At 35.4% G+C, this 20,331-nt stretch overlaps 1 protein-coding gene across 1 annotated transcript in view; it reads left to right on the top strand.

The window, feature by feature from the left end:
- Window positions 1–19,067, top strand: part of UGGT2 (UDP-glucose glycoprotein glucosyltransferase 2) — an 88,580-nt gene extending 69,513 nt beyond the window's left edge. The window contains exons 29-38 of the mRNA XM_009275810.2: window positions 1,941–2,025; window positions 3,494–3,579; window positions 7,752–7,850; window positions 9,167–9,251; window positions 9,681–9,863; window positions 11,137–11,297; window positions 11,592–11,706; window positions 14,623–14,739; window positions 16,407–16,551; window positions 18,543–19,067. Of these exons, the coding sequence (XP_009274085.1) occupies window positions 1,941–2,025; window positions 3,494–3,579; window positions 7,752–7,850; window positions 9,167–9,251; window positions 9,681–9,863; window positions 11,137–11,297; window positions 11,592–11,706; window positions 14,623–14,739; window positions 16,407–16,551; window positions 18,543–18,565 (1,099 nt within the window). The 3' untranslated portion in view covers window positions 18,566–19,067. The remainder of the gene's footprint in view (window positions 1–1,940; window positions 2,026–3,493; window positions 3,580–7,751; window positions 7,851–9,166; window positions 9,252–9,680; window positions 9,864–11,136; window positions 11,298–11,591; window positions 11,707–14,622; window positions 14,740–16,406; window positions 16,552–18,542) is intronic.
- The last annotated feature ends 1,264 nt before the right edge of the window (window positions 19,068–20,331 follow it).

Below are 20,331 nucleotides of genomic sequence, written 5' to 3'. Positions count from 1 at the left end.
ATACAGTATACAGTTGGCCTGGGCCCATCGATCCAGCCTGTCCGGGTCAGAGCCTTCCTACCCTCGAGCAGATCAACACTCCCGCCCAACTTGGTGTCGTGCAAACTTACTCTCTGGGCCCGGCCATCCAGCCAGTTTTATCCAGAACAGATAAATCAGATCTTGAGACCAACATTAAGTGTCCAAGGTAACTAATGGTAACTATCACTATTTTCAGTACATTATTCATACTGGGACAGAAATTCATCACACTGAGTGCTGTGCAGAGTAAAACAATTGGCACTCGCTAAAGATAGAGCTGACGGTGAGGGATCTACAGAAGAGATTTAGGGAGACAAAGCAGTGTTGTTAAATTTACAGCCAAACCAAACACTTTGAGAATATTGTAAAGACATTGGAAAATCATCTTCATCAGCAGAGCTGCAGAGCTAGCTACAGAATTCATAACCTAGAGATTTTGTGGTAACTGAGTGAATAATAGAGAAAATTTTGATTGTGTAAAAACTGAGGGCGAAAATGGGAACACTGTGCCAGCTGCTGCCATTTCTGCTATCAACAGTTTGTGTTTGGCTCTAGTTTTACTATTTTAGAGCTTTTTAATGACATGCTTTATTTAAAATGGAGATCTGTGCCCTTTTATTTTGAGTACTGTACATCCCTGTGATAAAAAAACAGTTCTTGGCTGAGTGTTCATAAATGCAATATTCTAAAAGTGTGAAAATGAGATTAAATCAGAGAGTAGAAAAGTCAAGATAATCCTGAACATTGTTTTGTGCCAGAATCAGCCATCTCTATGAAACTTAGTAATCATAGGCACATTTTACAGAAATGTGTTAAATAGAAAATCCAGGTAAATATATAAAATCCTGTCATTTTTAGATAAGTAATATGAAACAGATTGAAACAAAATTGTAATATTTCTGTTTTCTAGGCAAAAAAAAAAAAAATCAAGCCTAAGGGGTAGCAGATTACTTTCTTAAACCAATCTTTTGTATGCGTAGCCTTAGCAAGAGGAAACCACATAATGCTGTTAAAAGACAGAAAGGATTGAAGGAAAAAAATATGGGCTATTGAGGTATAAAAGCTATAAAATTTGAGAATTATGTTATTACACTGTATCACAGATGATAGCAACATTTTTCATACTTGTTACTCAGTGGACTTTTGTTACTCAGTACAGTTTCAAGATACCTGAATGGCTTTAAACTCATGTTCAGTAGGGCAAATGTTCATGCGGTGCCTTGCGCAGCCATGTCTTTAGGGGTACAGTTACCAAAGCCAACCAGTTGAAAGCCAATCTTTACTACCTCAGCACTGTGATGAAGCTTTCCCTAGACTTTTTAAAGCAGATTTATTTTAAAAGTACATTTAATGCCGTCACACAGCAATTTCTAAAATGTTTTCCATATTTGAAAACTAAAATGTAGTTTAATATTTGAATGTAATATATACCTGTATAATACATAATAACGTATTCAGCTCTAGGTTGCTGCATTTTTTCATTGGTTGGTAAAATTTCCTGTGAAAATACAAATTGAAAAGTGAGGGCTACCACTGTGAACAATGTCTTAATGCCGTCACACAGCAATTTCTAAAATGTTTTCCATATTTGAAAACTAAAATGTAGTTTAATATTTGAATGTAATATATACCTGTATAATACATAATAACGTATTCAGCTCTCAGCTCTAGGTTGCTGCATTTTTTCATTGGTTGGTAAAATGAAAATACAAATTGAAAAGTGAGGGCTACCACTGTGAACAATGTCTAGTGATGAATAATTCTCAGAAAGTTTCTGAAGTTAAAATATAATTAGGTGCAAGTGAAGACATTTTGTTGCTATAAATATCAGCAATCCTAAACCTTATACTCTAAACGCAAGTAATAATACATGTTTTAATGAGCCAGTACACTTGCATGGGTTTTTTTTCTCCTCACAGCCATGAAGGAACAGATTCTGTAGCTGACCTGACAGATGTTATCGTGGTATTAAACAACTTCAGAAGCAAAATTATCAAAGTCCAAGTATGTAAAGAGATACCTTTTTTGTCTGCAGTATTTCCTTATATGAAATATGACTCATGCTTACATGTCTTAGGCTATATTTAATTGGAAGATGTATACTGAAATATATAGTTTAGATTTTGTATAATTAAATAGAGAAGGGTGTGCAAATTAATGTAGTTAATTTGATCCAATCAGGTTATACTAATTGCATGGGCGATTGTTACATAGCTGTTAAAATAATACATCTGTGTGCGTAACATAGATAGGATTTATCTCATCTAGCTTAAGGTGTTTAAGAGTGTAGTCTAGGTGCCTTAAACTCCCTCTCTGCTTAGTAGAATGAGAAAGACGGTCCAAAGGACTGCTCGTCCCAGCTCGCGTATGTATTTAAACCAAGGGGATGACCACCTCTTGAGACATCTAGTTCTCTCCTGTGACTGGGGAGGGACTTTACATGAAGTCCAGATACCAGAGTGGAAGTTAAAGTTAGGTATGTTGATTTCTACCCTAAGCTACCAAGTTTGTGTAAATGAAATTACATTACTTTCATTCTTAAAGATGTATCAAAAAGAGATAATGAAACATGAGTTACATTAAGGAGAAAGAACCTCATAGTATTATATGTTTTCCACTATTTTGTAAATAACATTCTGTGTAGGTGTACTTGGTACATTGTATCCTAATTTTAGACATTGAGAAGGAGAGAGAACAATGTAAACATAAATACAAAAGGTATCTTTAAAACCACATATATGAGTCTTTTCCCCAGACCTGTAGCTGAAAGTTTCCAGAACCTGGAGAAAATGTGTAAAACTCTGGAGCGTGATGAGCCTGCCTTTAAACCACAGAGAAGGGGTAAAAGGGTGCCATTTGGGTCAAAATAGGAAAATTATTCTGTGTGAAAGGTGGTGCGTATTAAGCTTATAACTAGAATATGTAAGCTCTACCATTCAGTTGAACTGTAGAATCACTTCAGCGATACCTAGGATGTGGCTTCAGAAGCATTAGCTAAAAAGACGCATGATTTAGTGTGAACAGAAATCTGTAAGCATTAGCTTGACAGTATAAACATGTGAAATTAATATTGTTAGAATTGAATATGTTCAGACATTTAGTGTTTTAGAAGCTATTTGGGTTTCAAAAACAATTAGGTTTCTTTTAATCAAGGAAATTAAGGTCAGCAAATAAAATTAATTTGGAGCCTTTATTAAGAGGGGTAAGACCGCAGAAATTGCATAAGTTGGACGGGAGAGCTTACGTTTCAGCAACAGATTTGTCACTTTCTCCTTGTGAAGGGCTTACGAGAAATTACATTTTTACTGTTCAGTTTAATGCAGTTCAGTAAGTATTTTACTGAAATAGAAATTGTAAGATGTTGGTCCAGCTCTAGCCATTAAGTACACCATAGTTAGATATCACAACTGAAGTAGTAATTATTATGAACTAACTTCCCAAATTACACAAATACATTTATTTTAATGACTAGGTACAGAAAAAGCCTGATAAAATGAATGAAGATCTCCTTACTGATGGAACAACAGGAAAAAAAGGAAATCAGGAATCAGTTACAAGGTAATGCATATTGCATATATTACATCATTGCATATAATGCTTATACTTTAACCATGCCAGGACATGTTCATTATTACTCATAGCATAACTGTTTCTGAGTTGATACTGATACAAATATGTAAAAAGGCTCCCCAAGGGATTTATAATATGAATAAAAAGGGGGAAAAGACAAGCTATAATGTCTTGTTCATCTCATTATTTATTTCCTTTTTAATCCCTCCTTTGTATTTCTAGTTCCTGTTCATTTTCTCCAATGGCATTATTTTTATTTTGTTGTGGCAGGGAATCAATCTCAATGTGAAAATCTCAGCCAGTAATGTGGTACTCAGATGTATCAAACTGAACATCAAAAAGCAGGCTATGATGCTGCTTGTCTGCTGCTAGACATAATTTATGAAAGCTCAAGAAGTGTTTTTGTATTTGTCAATAAAATACCTTTTATGTTAAAGTTTGAGTTCTATAAATAATTGTAATAAATGTCTCAAGCTTTTACATTTGGGGCTAATAACATTGTAGTATTTCTAGTTTGCTGTATACCACTGTAAAACTTTGTTTTCAGTTGTTCATAACGTTGCTCATAATTATGTTGCCTGTGGATGGTGTGTGGTTCAGGCTGATTTTTTTTAAATTTGAATTTAGTTTTTATTAATAAGATACAAATTCCTATGAAATTGTTATATCATTTTTGAGAATGAGATAAGGGTAATAAAGGATGTTTCATCTTTGCTTAGAAAAGTAATTTTAGGGTTTTTTTTAATAGACTAGTATATCTGTGCTGTGGATCAGAACATGGGGTGGTGTATCATTTTCCAAGACATCTTAATTGTCCTTTCAAGAGCATTTCAATCAGATGACCTTTGACCAACGTATTGTAGAAACAGTGGCCTGGATGCTCTCCGAGCATTCTTTCCTTGTAACACTTCAGAGACCTTTTTCACAAGAAGCATTTCGAAAAGATAATGTTCTCAAGTGTGAAAGTTGGGGTGCTGGCAAAAGTACTTACTGAATTCCCAATGATTTGTTGAGTTATTTGTTCTCAATATTTCTTGATGTCAAAGAAGAATGAGCTTGGGTCTTTAATCTGGAATGCTGGCAACACAATAAATTCATCCGCTCTTTCAAGGTGATGATAATTCCTCTTCTGGATCTCCAAGGCTGTTGTGGGGGGGACTTAATTTGCAATACATTGTTTCCATACTGAACTCCATCCACTTTGTAGGAAACACTCGTGTTTGCTCTCAGAAAGTCTGATTTCCAGCAGAGGTTGTTTCTGCATTATGCTACCAAGTGCTAAGCTGTCATGGCTGTACAATTGCAAAGGTAAAGAACTGAAGGTAATGCCTTCTGAAATAACCAATTCAGGGCTAACGACTTGACTGTATAAACAACTTAATCCAAGTAATCACAGATTTCTTTGCCCTGAAAGAAAAAAGAAATTGCAGTAGCTTTGTCCGTAAGTACCTTTAAGCATTCAAGATTTACCGTCGAGGTAAAGTCTGATTTCTCCATTGTTCAGGAAAACATCTTTGGACTATAATTCAGCTAGTAAGTTGAATGTCAGTATGAAAGATTTAAGGAGAATGGCTTTTTCATCGCTATTTTCTCCATACCCTAAAGACTTTCTGGCCCCAAAGCACTGCTGCGAGACTCAAAAAAGTTTTCTTCCATTTTCAGTAGCCTTGGCAATGGTTGTACGTTACAAAGACTGTTAAAGACGATAAAGAAAAAAGGCATAGCAGTTCTACTTTAGTAAACAGTTGACCCCAGTTAATCCTAAGCACACACATTTCTTGGTAGATCCAGGACTGGCTTCTGTTTCAGCTTTATCATCTCTCCTGACAAGGCCTCTTGTATCTCAAGAACGTGGACTTCTTACTGAGTCTCTTGTTGCTGATTTTATGTTTATCACCATTTATCCACAGATGATTTTACTGCTACAATATTGACTAGATTCAGAAAGTCTTCCAGACTACTATACTACAACTCTCAAAAATTTCTTCCTGAAGCCACAGGTCAGGGAAGTGGACCCACACTTCTGCGCAAAGGTGGCCTCTTTTGCAGAATGACGTTAGTTAAAGGAATTTTTCATTGTCTGCAAGCTTCCCACTTCTAATTGGCTGCATGAAAGGATGTGTGCGCAGTGGTCAAAATCTTAGCTCCCTCTAAGAAGGCTACAAGGCCAGAGATCTCACAATCTTCTAGGTCTAGTCTTTTTTCACAGTGGGTTGGTTCATCAGCGTGCATCAGGTGCAGAGCTTGGCTGGGCTGTTGAAGCCTCTCACCCAATAAAGTTTATTTGCTCTTCCCGTTGATTCAGGGTTGTGGCTCAGGGGCATGATTTGAGGCCTGCCGCTTGTCTGTCAGCTTCTCCCTAGCTAAGAACTTGTCAAATATCCTTCCTCTTTGATATCCCAGAATGAAAAGTATATCCTGCCAGCACACTGTTTGTTACAGGAATCATCCTGTGCTCTGACGTGGGACACGTGTGCATACCACATCACCCAAGTCCTTTCATAACTGAACTGGCCTTCTCCAATTGACTGCTTTTCCCATGTGACCTTACAGGTTAACCCAGCCATCTTCAGAGCACCTTGTTCCATTCAGAAGATCTCTGCCTTCTGTAAAGCTTTGCATAATCAGTATTTTCAAGATCCTTGCATCAAAAACCGATTTTCTTTTTCACATCTGTCTTTGTAGTCACATGTGGTGATGGTTGCATTATAAAGAGCTTGACATTCTTTCAGTCCTGCTATCACTAAGTATAAGAAACGGGTCAGAAAGACAGAAGACAGACTGCTTGGGCCTGTGAACTGCAGTCTATTTAGGCTGTGAGAACTCAGTGCTAGTGGAGGGGTTGTATTCTTCAGAGATGTCATACCATGCAGTCAATGCCGCTCCAGTGATGTCCCTTTCTTTTGCGTTTGCTATAGTCCTGATCAGGTAGGACTGTGCTATCTCCTCTTACCATTGCTGAGTGAAAAGAACGTGGGTTTCTCAAAAGATTATTCACACCACTTACACACATTGCAGCCTTCTGAGATTTCAGCTTTGTATTAGTGGAGTGATGTGAATTCTTTTAAATATGTTGGAGATCTGATACTTGTCTCATTTGTTCTTAAAGATTATGAGGGATACGTATTTTTATACTTTTTAAAGTATACTTTTGAAAGGCATCTAACCAGAATAAAAATTAATAGGAGTGACTCACACAACCTAAGTGTGTGAGCAGTGACTCATCTCAGAAAAAAGCCTATTGAGGTGAATCTCCAACAATATCAAGCCTTACTGTAACCAATTTGGCTAAGGCAGCCTTTGCAGTTCTGAGATCTGTGAAAGAGTGCTCTGAGGGAGACTGCAGCCACCATCCCCTAGCTGTTTGTGCCGGAAGGCATACATGATTAAAAAAACAATCCTGGTAGACTTTGGTATTCAAAGCAAGCAGAAACAGAAAACCTCTGGACAGTGTACCTCAAAGATGTAGGGTAGCTTATAGGGAGAGTAATTGGATGAGTTTAAGGAAGAATTCAGCAAGCATTATGAAAAACACTCGGGAAATCTCATCACCATGGACCACTGAATGTTATGAGAGTATTCTGCGAAAGGCTAATACTGCTCGGCCTTGTCATTTGCTGCTGGTAAGGTACTGGGTTTGTGGTTTGGCCTGGTGTAGCCATCTTTATATTATGTTCAGTCTGTATTTGAGAGTATACATTCAGTTCAACCACCTATGCAGACATCCCTCACCTCAAGAGTATGCACTGGTTCTTGTGATGTAGAATGCACGTGGATGAAGCTTGAAAAATAGCTGTTACTGATTTTAAAATAACCAGTTCTCAAGATATTTTGGCTGTGTGTATTTCTGATTTTTGCTTTGATAAAAAATGGAGTTCTTGCCAAATTTGGGTTCTGTTTGATTGAAAATATTGGAGACTGCAGTTGTGCCACTGTTAGTCCTGAGTGACTGGGTATGAGGTGTTGCTCCCAAAAGATTTTGGTATCATAGGCATGTGCAGTGGAAGTAGAATATAAGTGTATTCAGTTACTGTAGGATGAGTATTTCTTTTAGGTATTTTCTTACTTTCAGTTCTTTATGAGCTTAATGGTAATGTAGTAGTATTTTCTTTCTGCTGAATGTATACTTTATATAATAATTTGGGGGTTTTTTTTCTTAGATTTTCAGAAGAAATTCCAACAGAAGATAAGGGAAAGAAAAGTGATATTCTTAACATTTTTTCAGTTGCTTCAGGCCATTTATATGAACGTTTTTTAAGGTAAGGAAAGGTAAAAGGGAAATGAGAATTTCATAGGGATACTGTAAATGTTCATCCTAAAATTAAGCAGCTTAAAGAAACTGGCTTTTTTAACAAGCTGTAAAGAATAAATTGTTAAAACATAGAAAAGTTGTATACAGTGAGGATCAAATTAATCTTTGTTTGAGAACAAAGTGATGCAACGTATAGATGTTCAAAAATACCATTATTCTTTGAAGAAAGAAAAATGTTCTCCATGTCTTTCATGAGTACGTGTGCGAAGTGTGAACATAATGGATGAAGTTCAGCCTCTCTTTATAAAGACATAACAGCAGTGACTTCATTAGAGTTGTATCTATTTATGTTTAGTCCAAACTATGGATACTTCTATGTGCACATACGGCCTTACTCACCTCCGTGTTCATTCAATACGCGATGATTGCTTTGAAGGAATTCTTACGGTATTGCCTGATCTGTTCACAACCATCTCCATTACTTTTCTGATTTCTTTGAGTACTTGTCTACAGGTGTCAGATTTAGTGATTTTCCTATCCTAAAATAGAATTTCACAATTCTTTCATACATACTTATTTGGAAAGTAGTATTTTGTATGTATTGATTTTTATTTCTTAGTAGTCTGACACAGTTTGAACATCTATGTTTCCTTCCTTCAACCTACAACAACCTTCATAAAGGGAAGGACTTGTTTATTTTAAAAGAGACAAAAATTAATTTTAAAACATTCTACATGCTTCTTTAACTTATTTTAAAGTTCATTATTTTGTGATTTTTAAGGCAGACGACCTCTTGTAAGGTTGTAAGGCATTGCTTATCTGTCTGGTTACACCAAACAAATGCCACAATAATGAAAAAAAATTGAACCCAAAATAGTGATTTTTGCAGTTACCAAGGGTTTTTGGAAGAGGATCTTAACTTGAACTATGCTTTCTCTTTTCCACTGTTTTTCATTTCAGCAACCTATTAAATTCAACCAATACATTTCTACAGTAAGTTATCTCAGTAGCCAAGTTAATATAAGGTATTAATCATTATTCTAATTTTGTCAGGAACCTCTCTTAGAATAAAACTTGTTAACAGATCCACTTTTGAAATTGTTCCTTCTAATATTGCTTAGCTGATCTGGATCGGCTAAATCCATCTCAAAGCGGTCTTGAACACATGCTCTTTAAAGCTTTTAATAAGAAATAGACAGAAATTTCTGCTTAAAATGGCATAAAGAAAATTATACTTAGAAAGTTTTAGCACCTTTTAGGTGCAGTTGAAATTTAATGACCTGTGTGTATTTGTTTGTTTATTATAGACTTATATTTCCACAGAATTATGATGCTTTCTGTCCTACGTCATACAAAAACACCAGTTAAATTTTGGTTTCTGAAAAACTATCTCTCCCCAACATTTAAGGTAGGAGCAACGTCTTCCTTTTATTATTTTTTCTTAAAAATTTTAAGTAGTTTTGTTTTTGTTTAATACAATTGAGTAATTATATAATTCAGATTAAATTTTTACAGTTGGAAATGATCTCTGAATGCATTAAATACCAATAGTTTTAAAAGTCTCATGTGTAAGGTGGTTCTTTTCTGGAACCCAAAGCCCAGTTATGTAATACAATAGTTTATTCTCTTCTGATAGTCTCCAAGAGCTTGAAAGAAATGCTTTTTATATTTACGTAGCTGAGGATACTGCTAGAACTAAAGAAACATTTTAAAATAATAATTTATGCAGTCAGTAAGGCAAACACAGCTGCAACTGTGTTTCAACATTCTCTCTTTTTCCTTCTGAGTCCTTGTGTGTCACATACGTGTGCAACTAATAGTTTTTTCATTCTTCTAGGATGTTATTCCTCACATGGCTAAAAAGTATGGTTTCAAGTATGAGTTAGTGCAGTATAAGTGGCCTCGCTGGCTTTATCAACAGACAGAAAAACAAAGAATCATCTGGGGCTACAAAATTCTTTTTTTGGATGTTCTTTTCCCTTTGGCTGTGGATAAAATAATATTTGTCGATGCTGACCAGGTAAGAAAAAATAATGCTGTATAAATGTATGAGGAATTCATTTTGGCTTAAATTGATCCAGTTTCATTCTCCGTGACCATTTTCTTCAGATGTTGGTCTTGTAAAACTATTGCAGTTGTACAAGCAGCACCAGTGATGTTGCAGAACGTGAAATGCAGTAATTTCACTTGTCTTTAGTCATGTAGAAATTAAAAGTCTCACTATGCTGAGTTGCCCTAAATTGCCTGTGGAGAGACAAAGGCACCTGGAGAGGCATGTGCGATCTTAAAGGTGCATTTCACCTAAGGCATATTCGAGTGATTCAGTCTCTGGGCTGATTGTGAGAAGACTTGTCCGCTCACTGTGGATGGAGTCTGCGGTGATTAGTTTAGACCATTTGAACAACTTCTAGATGGCTGAATTTTTTCAAGATTAATCCTGTCTCTGTTTTTTCTTAAATTTGTATGCAGTCTTTCTCTCAGAAATGAATATTGTATAATACACTGAAAAGTAACGTGCTATCTCAAACAGACGAGACGTTGAAGAGTCTATCACATGGTTATTAAAAACCTCAGGACAAATATTATGTATCTTGGTCCTTTTCTGAAGCTTGAGAATAAATTAAATAAATTTAGATGTAGCAATGCAGACTGCAACTTTCTGCACTTTCATCTGGATACAGTAGCAGGACTGGTTGTCTCTCCTAACTACTCTAAGGATTTCTCTGTACTTCGAAACAGCTAAAACTTTTTTACCACTGATAAATTAGATTAGTGGGGTTTGATGGAAGAATGATTGATTAGTAAATAAAGGATATTTGTAAAATGTCCTTATAACCTATTTTTAAAAGTACATTATTGCTAGATACTAAGATTTTTCAGACGATGTATTAATTTTGGAGTGCCCAAGCTAATGTGACAAATAGGAACAATTTTTTTAGAAGGGAGATGCTCAGTAGATTTTGAAAGTTGTATTCCTGCATGAAGGAGTTTAATATTGGGCAACCAGAAACACTGGTCTACAAATTAAAAACAGTTTGCTTGTTTTATTTAATTTACTTATTAAATGTGTTCCACAGATGGCCACAGAATATACACGTATTTTTTTCTAAAAAAATAATTTGGTAAATGTCATTCCAGTGGAATACTTTATCTATACTCCACTGTTGTAGTGTCTCAGGTTTTTTAAAAATTAAAATTAAACTTAGGAAGCTTGCTGCCATAACTACCCTCATATGCACGCCTTAAAAACAGTATTAAATTATAAAAATAAATATATTTTTATTTTTATTTAGATTGTGAGAAGTGACCTAAAAGAACTCCAAGATCTAGATCTAAATGGAGCTCCCTATGGATACACACCTTTCTGTGACAGCCGTAAAGAAATGGATGGATACCGTTTCTGGAAATCAGGATACTGGGCATCACATCTTGGGAAAAGGAAATACCATATTAGGTAGGATAACTCCTTACACATTTTTGTGCAGTTTGTGAATTTGATTAAAATCTGGGTCTTGGAATCACTGAGGCATTCAAAAGCAATCGCCCTGTAGTCATTCTCAGCAAGAGATGAATAAGTCATGAATGCTGATGACATTGATTTCACTTTTTTATTATAGCTTCAGCTACTTAATTAAAAAAAATACTCCTTTAGGATGGCAACAGTTTTTGGTTTCTTGTTACTTTTATTAATGTTATCAAAAAGAAGGTGAAACTCCACAAACCTTAATTCTTTTTTTCATCTTTGTAGTGCCTTATATGTTGTGGATCTTAAGAAGTTCAGAAAGATTGCAGCAGGAGACAGGCTTCGGGGCCAGTACCAGGCTCTTAGTCAAGATCCAAACAGTCTGTCGAATCTAGATCAGGTATATACGGGTGTTTAAGCAGTTTGGGTTTTATTTTCTTTATCTTTCTCAATATGCATGGAATTATTTTGTATCTCAATGTATATGTTATATAATTCTGAAACTATTTGCCCTTTACTGCTATTTAGCACATTTTCAGATGTGTATATGAGCACAGTTCAGAAAACTGAACACTAAATGATGATTACTTCAAATAATTATTTAACATGAAAAAACCGAGGAAAAAACAGCATACAGGACTGCTGTTCTTCATTTGTAGTTGTTCTATGTGCATTTGTGTTTTTCTAATGGTAATCCTATATTCTGATAATGGTAATTATATTCTTATTTAGCAAGAGCTGTTTCCTCTTTCTTCTTTTTTTCCATTAACGTAAATTTAATTTTTTTAAGCTAACCACTAATGCACTCTAGCGGTTGCTGTACATGGTCACCCTGGTGTGACTGTAGTCTTCATTTATGTAACTCCACCAATTTTTAAAGCCAGGTGGGGTAAGTCGGGGTGCAAGTCACAAGCATGTAAGTAGATCCCAGATGTACAGAACGTACTTAACTTTATTATTTTCTTCTGTAGTAGAGGTTCTTTAACTCAGTAGAAGATTGATAATACAGCACGATTTTGGAATTATTTTGGAAAGGGAAATATTTCAAAGTAATATTGTCATAGTAATCTGCTTTCACTGTATTGATGATAATACAGCACGGAATTGGAATTATTTTGGAAAGGGAAATATTTCAAAGTAATATTGTCATAGTAATCTGCTTTCTGACTGTATTGATAGGAATCACTTTCTGTCTTCATTGCTACTACTTACACCAAATACGGCAACGTTCTTAGAAATACAAACCACAGTGCAATATATTTTACAAGAGTCCTGGAGAGCATTTATCTGCTGATAGGGATGCATTATGATAAACTTTTTTCTTTATTTATTTTTATTGTGAATATCTGACTGGAGTGCTCACTGCCCTTCTCAAAGAAGAAGCAATCTCAGCTCTTTGCTAATCTGCCAGCACTGCTGCCTTCGTGGGTGGTAGTTAAGGTTATGCTAATATAAACCACAAAATAGAAGTAGATAGAGTGGAAAAAAAGTCATTTTAAATGCCAAGGAGAGTAAGTAAAGAACTCCTAGGGAGAAAAATTACACATGATAAAAACTAGACTTCCAGTACAGCGTATTTAATTGTTCTTTTTAAAGAGAAACATGGAAATACCTATGTATAGGTGACAAAACAAATACTTGACAAATATTTGTACTAATAGCAATTCATTAAAAAATAGATAATTAACCACCTTGTTCTTTACTTAAAGAACAAAAATCAGCAGAAAGGAATTTAAGACTAATTCTTTATTAAGAGGCAATGTTTTTATATTTTTAAATCGAGGTTTTATTTTCTAATAAAGATGCTACTGTAGAGGAATCCCCCTTTAAAATTGTGTAGGTTATCTGACTAAATGTGAAAACAGTTGTATTGTAAATCAAATTGAAGAACAACTTTTAAATGTTGTTTGTGAAGTCTAGTAGAAGACTCATTTCAGCAGTTTACGTATTTTGAATGAACAAGAATTTTGGCACTGACAGGAAAAACAATCCATTCCTACCCTTGTTAATTTATTTTTCTGATTCATTAATATTTCCTCTTTGATCTTCTAGATGTATTTTAGTGTTTTTGAGGATAAATCACTTTCTTCTGAAAGGATAAGTAACTTTTTGGTTAGATTTTTTTTTTCTTCTATTTACTTTAAATCCTGGAACTAGCAGCTGTTGTTCTACTCCGTATAAGAATTTGTAAATTCACAACTTTGAGAGTTACTGTAGTAACTTGGGATTTGTGATTGCATTTAGAAAGTCAGAGAGGCACAACAGAAAACCAATCTCTTTTCTCTTGAAATTGAGATGGTGATAAACCATTTATTTGATCTTCTAAAAATTCTTAGAATTGATGTTTTTAAAGAAATAAAGCATTTAAATTAAAGTTGAATGTCTTGACTCTCAGTATACTTATATTTGATGTAATTTTCCTGTACTACTGTCTGTATTTGAATTAAATTATGTGCCTTTCATAATGCAGCTATATGTGCTATTTTATTCTGTCACATTTAGCAACGTGAATTGGCAACATAAGATGTGACTAATACTTACTTGAGTACTGACATTTATTTTTTAAATACAAGGTAGGGATTGCACATGTGAAGGAGCTTATGAATGGACCTACCGATGACACCTGTTATGTTTAACTATGGCCAGAGTACATGCAGTGTATGACCACCTGAGATTTTTCTCATTTGTAAACGCTGTTCCCTACGTTCAGCAAGATACTGGTTCAGAGTTTTCATGATGAGAGTACTTGACTATATAATAAAGGTTAAAAAAAAAGAAAAAGAAATTTTAAGTGAAGTAAGGAAGATAGCCAGAACAGCAGCTTAATAGCTTTTCCTTTTCACGCTCATGTTTCTGGAATCCATTTTCGTAGAAGGCGGCTAAATTTAGACTAGTGGCGTAATCCTGGATTATATGCTTTTGAGGTCTTTTTGCAAATTTGCAGAATGGAAAGATGGTTAAGTTTTGCTTTAATAATGTCACACACTCTAATTCTGCTCAGTGGTATTTATAGTATGACATGCAGTTTCTGAACCATAAGTATCAGACAGTAGTATTGCTTATGTGAAGCTAAGGAAGGAAAGACGTAAGTACAAGAAAAAATTGCTTGAGAAATGAGAGGTGGAACTGGCCATCAAAATGACCGTGACTAAGTTTTGAATCTACTTGAACAAGAACGAGGTGAGCACTTAGAAGGAAACGTAAGAACAATTTGCAGAAATGGTAATAGGCTAAGATATTCTACTTTTAAGTACTTGCCTGATAACCAGTTACATTAAATTCAATGCTCATTTATGATTTTACAAAATTTGTACAGGATCTTCCCAACAATATGATTCATCAAGTAGCTATTAAGTCTCTCCCTCAGGAATGGCTTTGGTGTGAAACCTGGTGTGATGATGAATCCAAGAAAAAGGCTAAAACAATAGACTTGGTGAGTTGATTTTGAGTTAAATTAGTTTTACAGATTAAAAACTTTGCTATAATTTCTGTAGCTTTTGAGATATGCATATGCGATGTCATGGAGGCAGCCTTGCTGGAAGGCACCGGGACACTACTTCCCATTCCCTACAATACAGCAACTCTTCTTTCCTCTGAGACCTCTCCTGCTTGCTCTGTACCAGATTTGCTTATGTTGAAGCTGAAAACTGTACCTGAAAATTAAATGTTGCTATCTGTAACTGGATAGGATCAGGGTTTTTCACAGCTGTACATGTATTTTCCTTATCTTTTTTGCATATTCAGCCAGGTGAGTGGGCCTCTAATGAAGTACCGCTAACTGTTTGGGTATTGTGTGCTGCTATTGCACTGCCTACAAAGCGGGTTCCTCCAGAACCTTAATGTAGAGGATTAATATTATCATGGTTTTCTCTGTCCGTTTCACCACTATAAACTGGAGATAAAGCAGAGCTTAAAAAGCGTAATGCTGAGGAGACTATCCACATTTAGAAAGAAGAAAATGTCTTTCTTTGGGAATTGAAACAGAGAGAGAAAATTATGTTTTCTGTCATCATTACCCCCATCCCATTTTTCCCCCATCCTCATTTTTTGACAACCCCCATGCAGTGTGAGTGATACTTCAGAGCTGTAATTCTGAAGAAAAACAGACAATTGGAATCTGGTGCGAATATTCATTATGTAAATAGTTTCATTTTCTTTATGTCTTTACAGTTGTTAAAATAAGCTTTTTTGTGCACTAAACGTGGGTACTCTATTCAAGAAAGATTGAAATGAAGTTACTAGCCCTTCTTTCAATCCCCATTATCATGTATCACTTTTTATTATGATTTCCACTTGTGTTATTTTACAGAAGTAATCAATTTATTTTCTAGACAACACTAGAGGAAGCATCACAAAGTTAATAAAAAAACATACCAGATTTAATTTCAATATGCTAATGTATATCTTACATCTCCCTGTGTAACTTTGTCTAAATATTAGTAGTCTTGTGCTAGCTATGTCCCTGCTATCCATATAGGCAGGAGAAAATAAAAGTATTTACAATAAAATGTTTTAAAGAATTTAAACAGGGTTTATTTACAATTTGTTTTGTGTGATTTTTTTTAATTAGTATCAAGGTAAATGACCTTGCATGCTGTCCTTCAATGAAATTGTAAATGCTGACAAAATTACTTTAGGTATGAAATAATTTAGAACAAAGAAAGATGTTGGAGAGTGGAGATATTTCTGTGAGCTGGTGAGAGATGGCCCCGTTTAAAAAATATGAGAATTTTAGCCAGATATTTGAACTAGTATGGCGACTAGAATCTACAGTAAATAGCAGTTCTCTGCAAAATATTAAGCTGGTATTTTTGCGTAAATGACTTTTTACTGTACTTCTCTAAATTCCTTGTCAAGATTCATGATTTGCTGTTGAGCAGTTTCTGTTTGATGTTAAACTTATTTTTCACTTTGAAATAATTGTAGACCATATTGAAACATTCAGATTATTGTCCTAGTCAACATGTGATTACATAGCTAGTTTTTAACAATAATACGTTTGGTGTTCTGCTGTTTATTTTTAGTGACGTTGAGGGGGAGATCACTTAAAGTTCCTCGGAGAGGTGATATTTTCACATGTACTTTGTTTTAAACTTTCAGTGCAACAATCCCCAAACCAAAGAACCAAAATTAAAGGCTGCTGCCCGGATAGTTCCCGAATGGGTTGACTATGACTCTGAGATACGAAAGTTAATACAGCAAATTGAAAAAGAGAAGAAAAATCTAACATCATTCTTTCAGAAAGGTAATTTACATGCATATTCATCTGTTAACTCTTTAAAATAAATATTAATATGGTTGAAATTAAGATGGGGGTCAGTAGGCACAAATATTGTATTTGTGTAATTTTCCCCGCTCTTAGAGAATTTGCGTGGGTTTTAGGAGTCGCATGATGCTTCTTTACATAGGAGTTACACTAAGAGGGTAAAATGTTTTGTTTCATGCCAAACTCTACAAGAAAATTGTTAGCAGTGTCCTACTCTTAGAGTTCAAACACAACCAACTGTTCCACTTGATTTGAGCCACAAATATTAAGTAACGTACATTAGCTTAGAGAATCTAAAGCCAATGCTTTAATTCATTAAGTAGTAGGTTACTGAGCCTCTATTAATTCATTAGTTCACAAAAACTTTTTCAATAATTTGAGTCCTCAGTGTCAATCACCTATATTAATTCAGTAGTAAGGTATCCCTTACTTATCTTTTCAGCTTGAAATTTGCTTGAAAGCCACTTGCTGTTTAATTTTCTAGCGTGATTTTTTTTATTTTACATTGCTCTTCTAACTTCTTAATCCTATAGAGCCAGTGCATATTCAAAGTACAAAATGTGAAAGATTTAAAAAATAAAGGACAAAAGCTGTACAGAAGAGTATCTTAGTAAGGTTAAAAGCCTCCTTCCCTCCAAAACTAAGAACTGCCGAACACCGAACCATCAAGATAAACGTTATAGCTGAAATCTGCCAGTTCGGCAAGTGCCGTTTGTCTCAGCATCTCTCACTCTGGGCTTATCTCTGCGGGGCCTTTTCGCACCTGACTGAGCAGAACGGTCTCCGCTTTCTCCGTACTGCCTGGATTTGCAGCCGTGGTCTCCGCCCCTGGCAACTTGTGCTCCCCCCCTTTCAGGTTTTACGCATCCTGTCCAGAAATTTCCATGTTGCTCTCTCTGTCTTCAGACTGTAGTTTACAGGTTTCCCCACCAGTCTTGGTCTCCGGTCCCGTTACCTTTCCTGTAGCTCTGTGTCCCTGTACGCTCCACCTAACAGCTACCGAAACCCAGGTACATGTTGGCAGCGTTCTTCTCAGCCTTGCCCAGGCCAGAAGGGGGGGGAACTGAGAACAGAGAAAGTGGGAGTCTTTCCAGACTGGAGTCACTGGGAAATGTAGGTGGGATGTCCTGGGAGGTCTCCTGAGCTGCTCTTTTCTAATATGTTATTGCACGGCCAAGCTTGGGCAGTGTTTCACAGGGATAGCAACAGGCATATTTGCGCCAGTTCAAATCTTTGCCGCAACACATGGGAACGCTACAACTTCCCAAATTAGAAATTAACAGAATGCTGTCATGGACAAACAGGTGTATTTTTCCTAACTCATGGTGTCAGAAGACACTAAAATAAATTTGATGTAGCAGACACCTGACATGTAAACAATTATTATTAAGGATTGGCAAAGTTAGAAAGAATGGAAAACATGATCTTGCAGCAGGATATGGCAGGCAGCTTTCATAACAACTGTACTACAGTGCTATGCCTGGTAATATGTAGTGTACCTGGGGGGGGTGGAAACGACAAGATAAATGGTGTTTTAGTTTACAAATAGATTTTGTTTTTTTGTTCTTTTGTTTTTTACTAAAATTGTTTTAAACTGAGTTAGTAGGACTGTCAAGAAGACTTGACTGCATTACATTACTTCCAAGAAGACTTGACTTCTTGGAGTAATGTGAAACAAAAAAAGGTGATCTCAGCTCTCAAGGTTGAAAAAAAGACTTAGCAGATAAATATTTAAAAGACTTGAGTCAGGGAAAAAAAATCACTTTTCATTATAAAGGGTTCTTAGTAGTTTTTATCCTTTGTGAAAGCTTGTCAACTTTTAGCGAGGCTCTAAAAATGAAGTTCATGTTGCTGAACTGACTGACTAGCAGTAAATAGGAAGTAAAGGGCTTTCTCCACATTTTACAAAACTAGTCATTAAGTCTTTATATAATTGTTTTTTTGTAACATTTTTTTTCCTTTGGTTACAGGTCTTAAGCACGATGAACTTTAGCACAGCCTGTGAACAGCAATGGTGACAGCCCAGTAGTCTTCTGCAAAAGACTGAATGGAAGTTGCGACTGTTACATTGGCACTATTTGTAACATTCTGTAATGTGAAGTCGATTTTCTAACTTATAGTGTTATTTAAAAAGTTTTAAATGAAATACAAAACCAGAAAAGAGAAATCCACAGGTACTTGATTTTTTTTTTTCTTTTAACCAGCGTAGAGTAGCTTTCCTAACTTCTTTGGTTTTCTTTTCCTTCTCTAAAAGGCAGTTTGCCCAGAGGATTTTAGAATATAAACAACGATGTGTTTGTTCAGCTCTTCAGAGATATATTGGGTCACCCTGGAGGAGCACGCACACATTCAATACGTATGCAGAAACTGTTTTGTGCATATTACATGCATTAAGCTAATGTATTTAAATCTAAAGGATTTTGGTTATATGTCCATAGTTTTGTCCCTGCAGAAATGCTGTGGTCACAAGAAAAAATCTCAGTGTAGCAAAGATACTACATTAAAAAACAGCTTGTGTAATTTAGACCACACGAATCTAAGTCAACTTTGAAGCTTCCTAAAGCAGGAGGTTTTGTGCATATTACATGCATTAAGCTAATGTATTTAAATCTAAAGGATTTTGGTTATATGTCCATAGTTTTGTCCCTGCAGAAATGCTGTGGTCACAAGAAAAAATCTCAGTGTAGCAAAGATACTACATTAAAAAACAGCTTGTGTAATTTAGACCACACGAATCTAAGTCAACTTTGAAGCTTCCTAAAGCAGGAGTGTCATTTTTCACTGAGTATGCAGGATTGCTACACTCTTACTAATTCAAAAGAATCCTTTTCGATTCTTAGGCTCCTTTTGGTCACTTAAATAGTATGTTGTAAAATTCCATTATGTTTTTTGGTTAAGACGATTTTCCAACCAGCATACATTGTATCAGAAGGTCAGTACCTGAAAGCTGTTTCCACTCAGTTTTGATTATCGTAATTCTGTTTAGAATTTAAAGTAAAATAATAAAATACTTGAGTAATTTTGACTATCAGTGGTGTCTGCTGTAATTTTCTAAATATGTTCTCACAAAACTATTGCTCTAATGGGCTGCTGATGATTTGATCCCACAAAAATCAGCAGTGAAAAGTTCTTGCAATACACATATTGGAAAGTAGGAAATTTGTTTATTAAACTGAAATCTAGTGCCTTAAATACATACTCTGTTGCTTAGGCTGTGCTGGTTTCAAAATAGATTGGATATGACCACAAATTCTTAGAAGAGTAGCTGTAATGCAGTCCTTCAGTCTAAATGCTTGTAATTTTAAAAGATAAGGTAATTTGCACGAAGTGGGTGAATCCATTGTGAGTTGCACGATACTGCCATACCAGCAAATAACTGAATAAATAATAAGAAACACGAAGCATATGTTGTATGTACTGTCATTGTCCTCAGGTCTTGGTTATTTAAAATTCCTTACTGTAAGAGCAAGTATTTAAGATCAGGCTTTGCTGACGTTTTTCAAGTCTTAGTAATATGAGACATGCGAAATTTTTCTACATGTTTATGTGTTTTTCGTTGTATTACCTTTCTGCATTTTGAACAGTTTTAACACGTCACATAGAGATTTTAAAAGGTCTGTCGTGGGCATTTTCTTTGTATTGAAGTGCCCAGTGAAGTATTCCCTGTGTAAGCCAATAGCAATAATCAGTTAATACTCATTTTGGTTCTCTTGAGCTATCCCGTTTCATGGCCGTATCTGTTCTGTTACGCTTGTTCTC

This window comes from Aptenodytes forsteri, unplaced genomic scaffold (assembly GCF_000699145.1).
Source record: "Aptenodytes forsteri isolate BGI_AS27 unplaced genomic scaffold, ASM69914v1 Scaffold161, whole genome shotgun sequence".
NCBI lineage: Eukaryota > Metazoa > Chordata > Aves > Sphenisciformes > Spheniscidae > Aptenodytes > Aptenodytes forsteri.
This window is presented reverse-complemented; position numbering and strand designations above follow the sequence as displayed.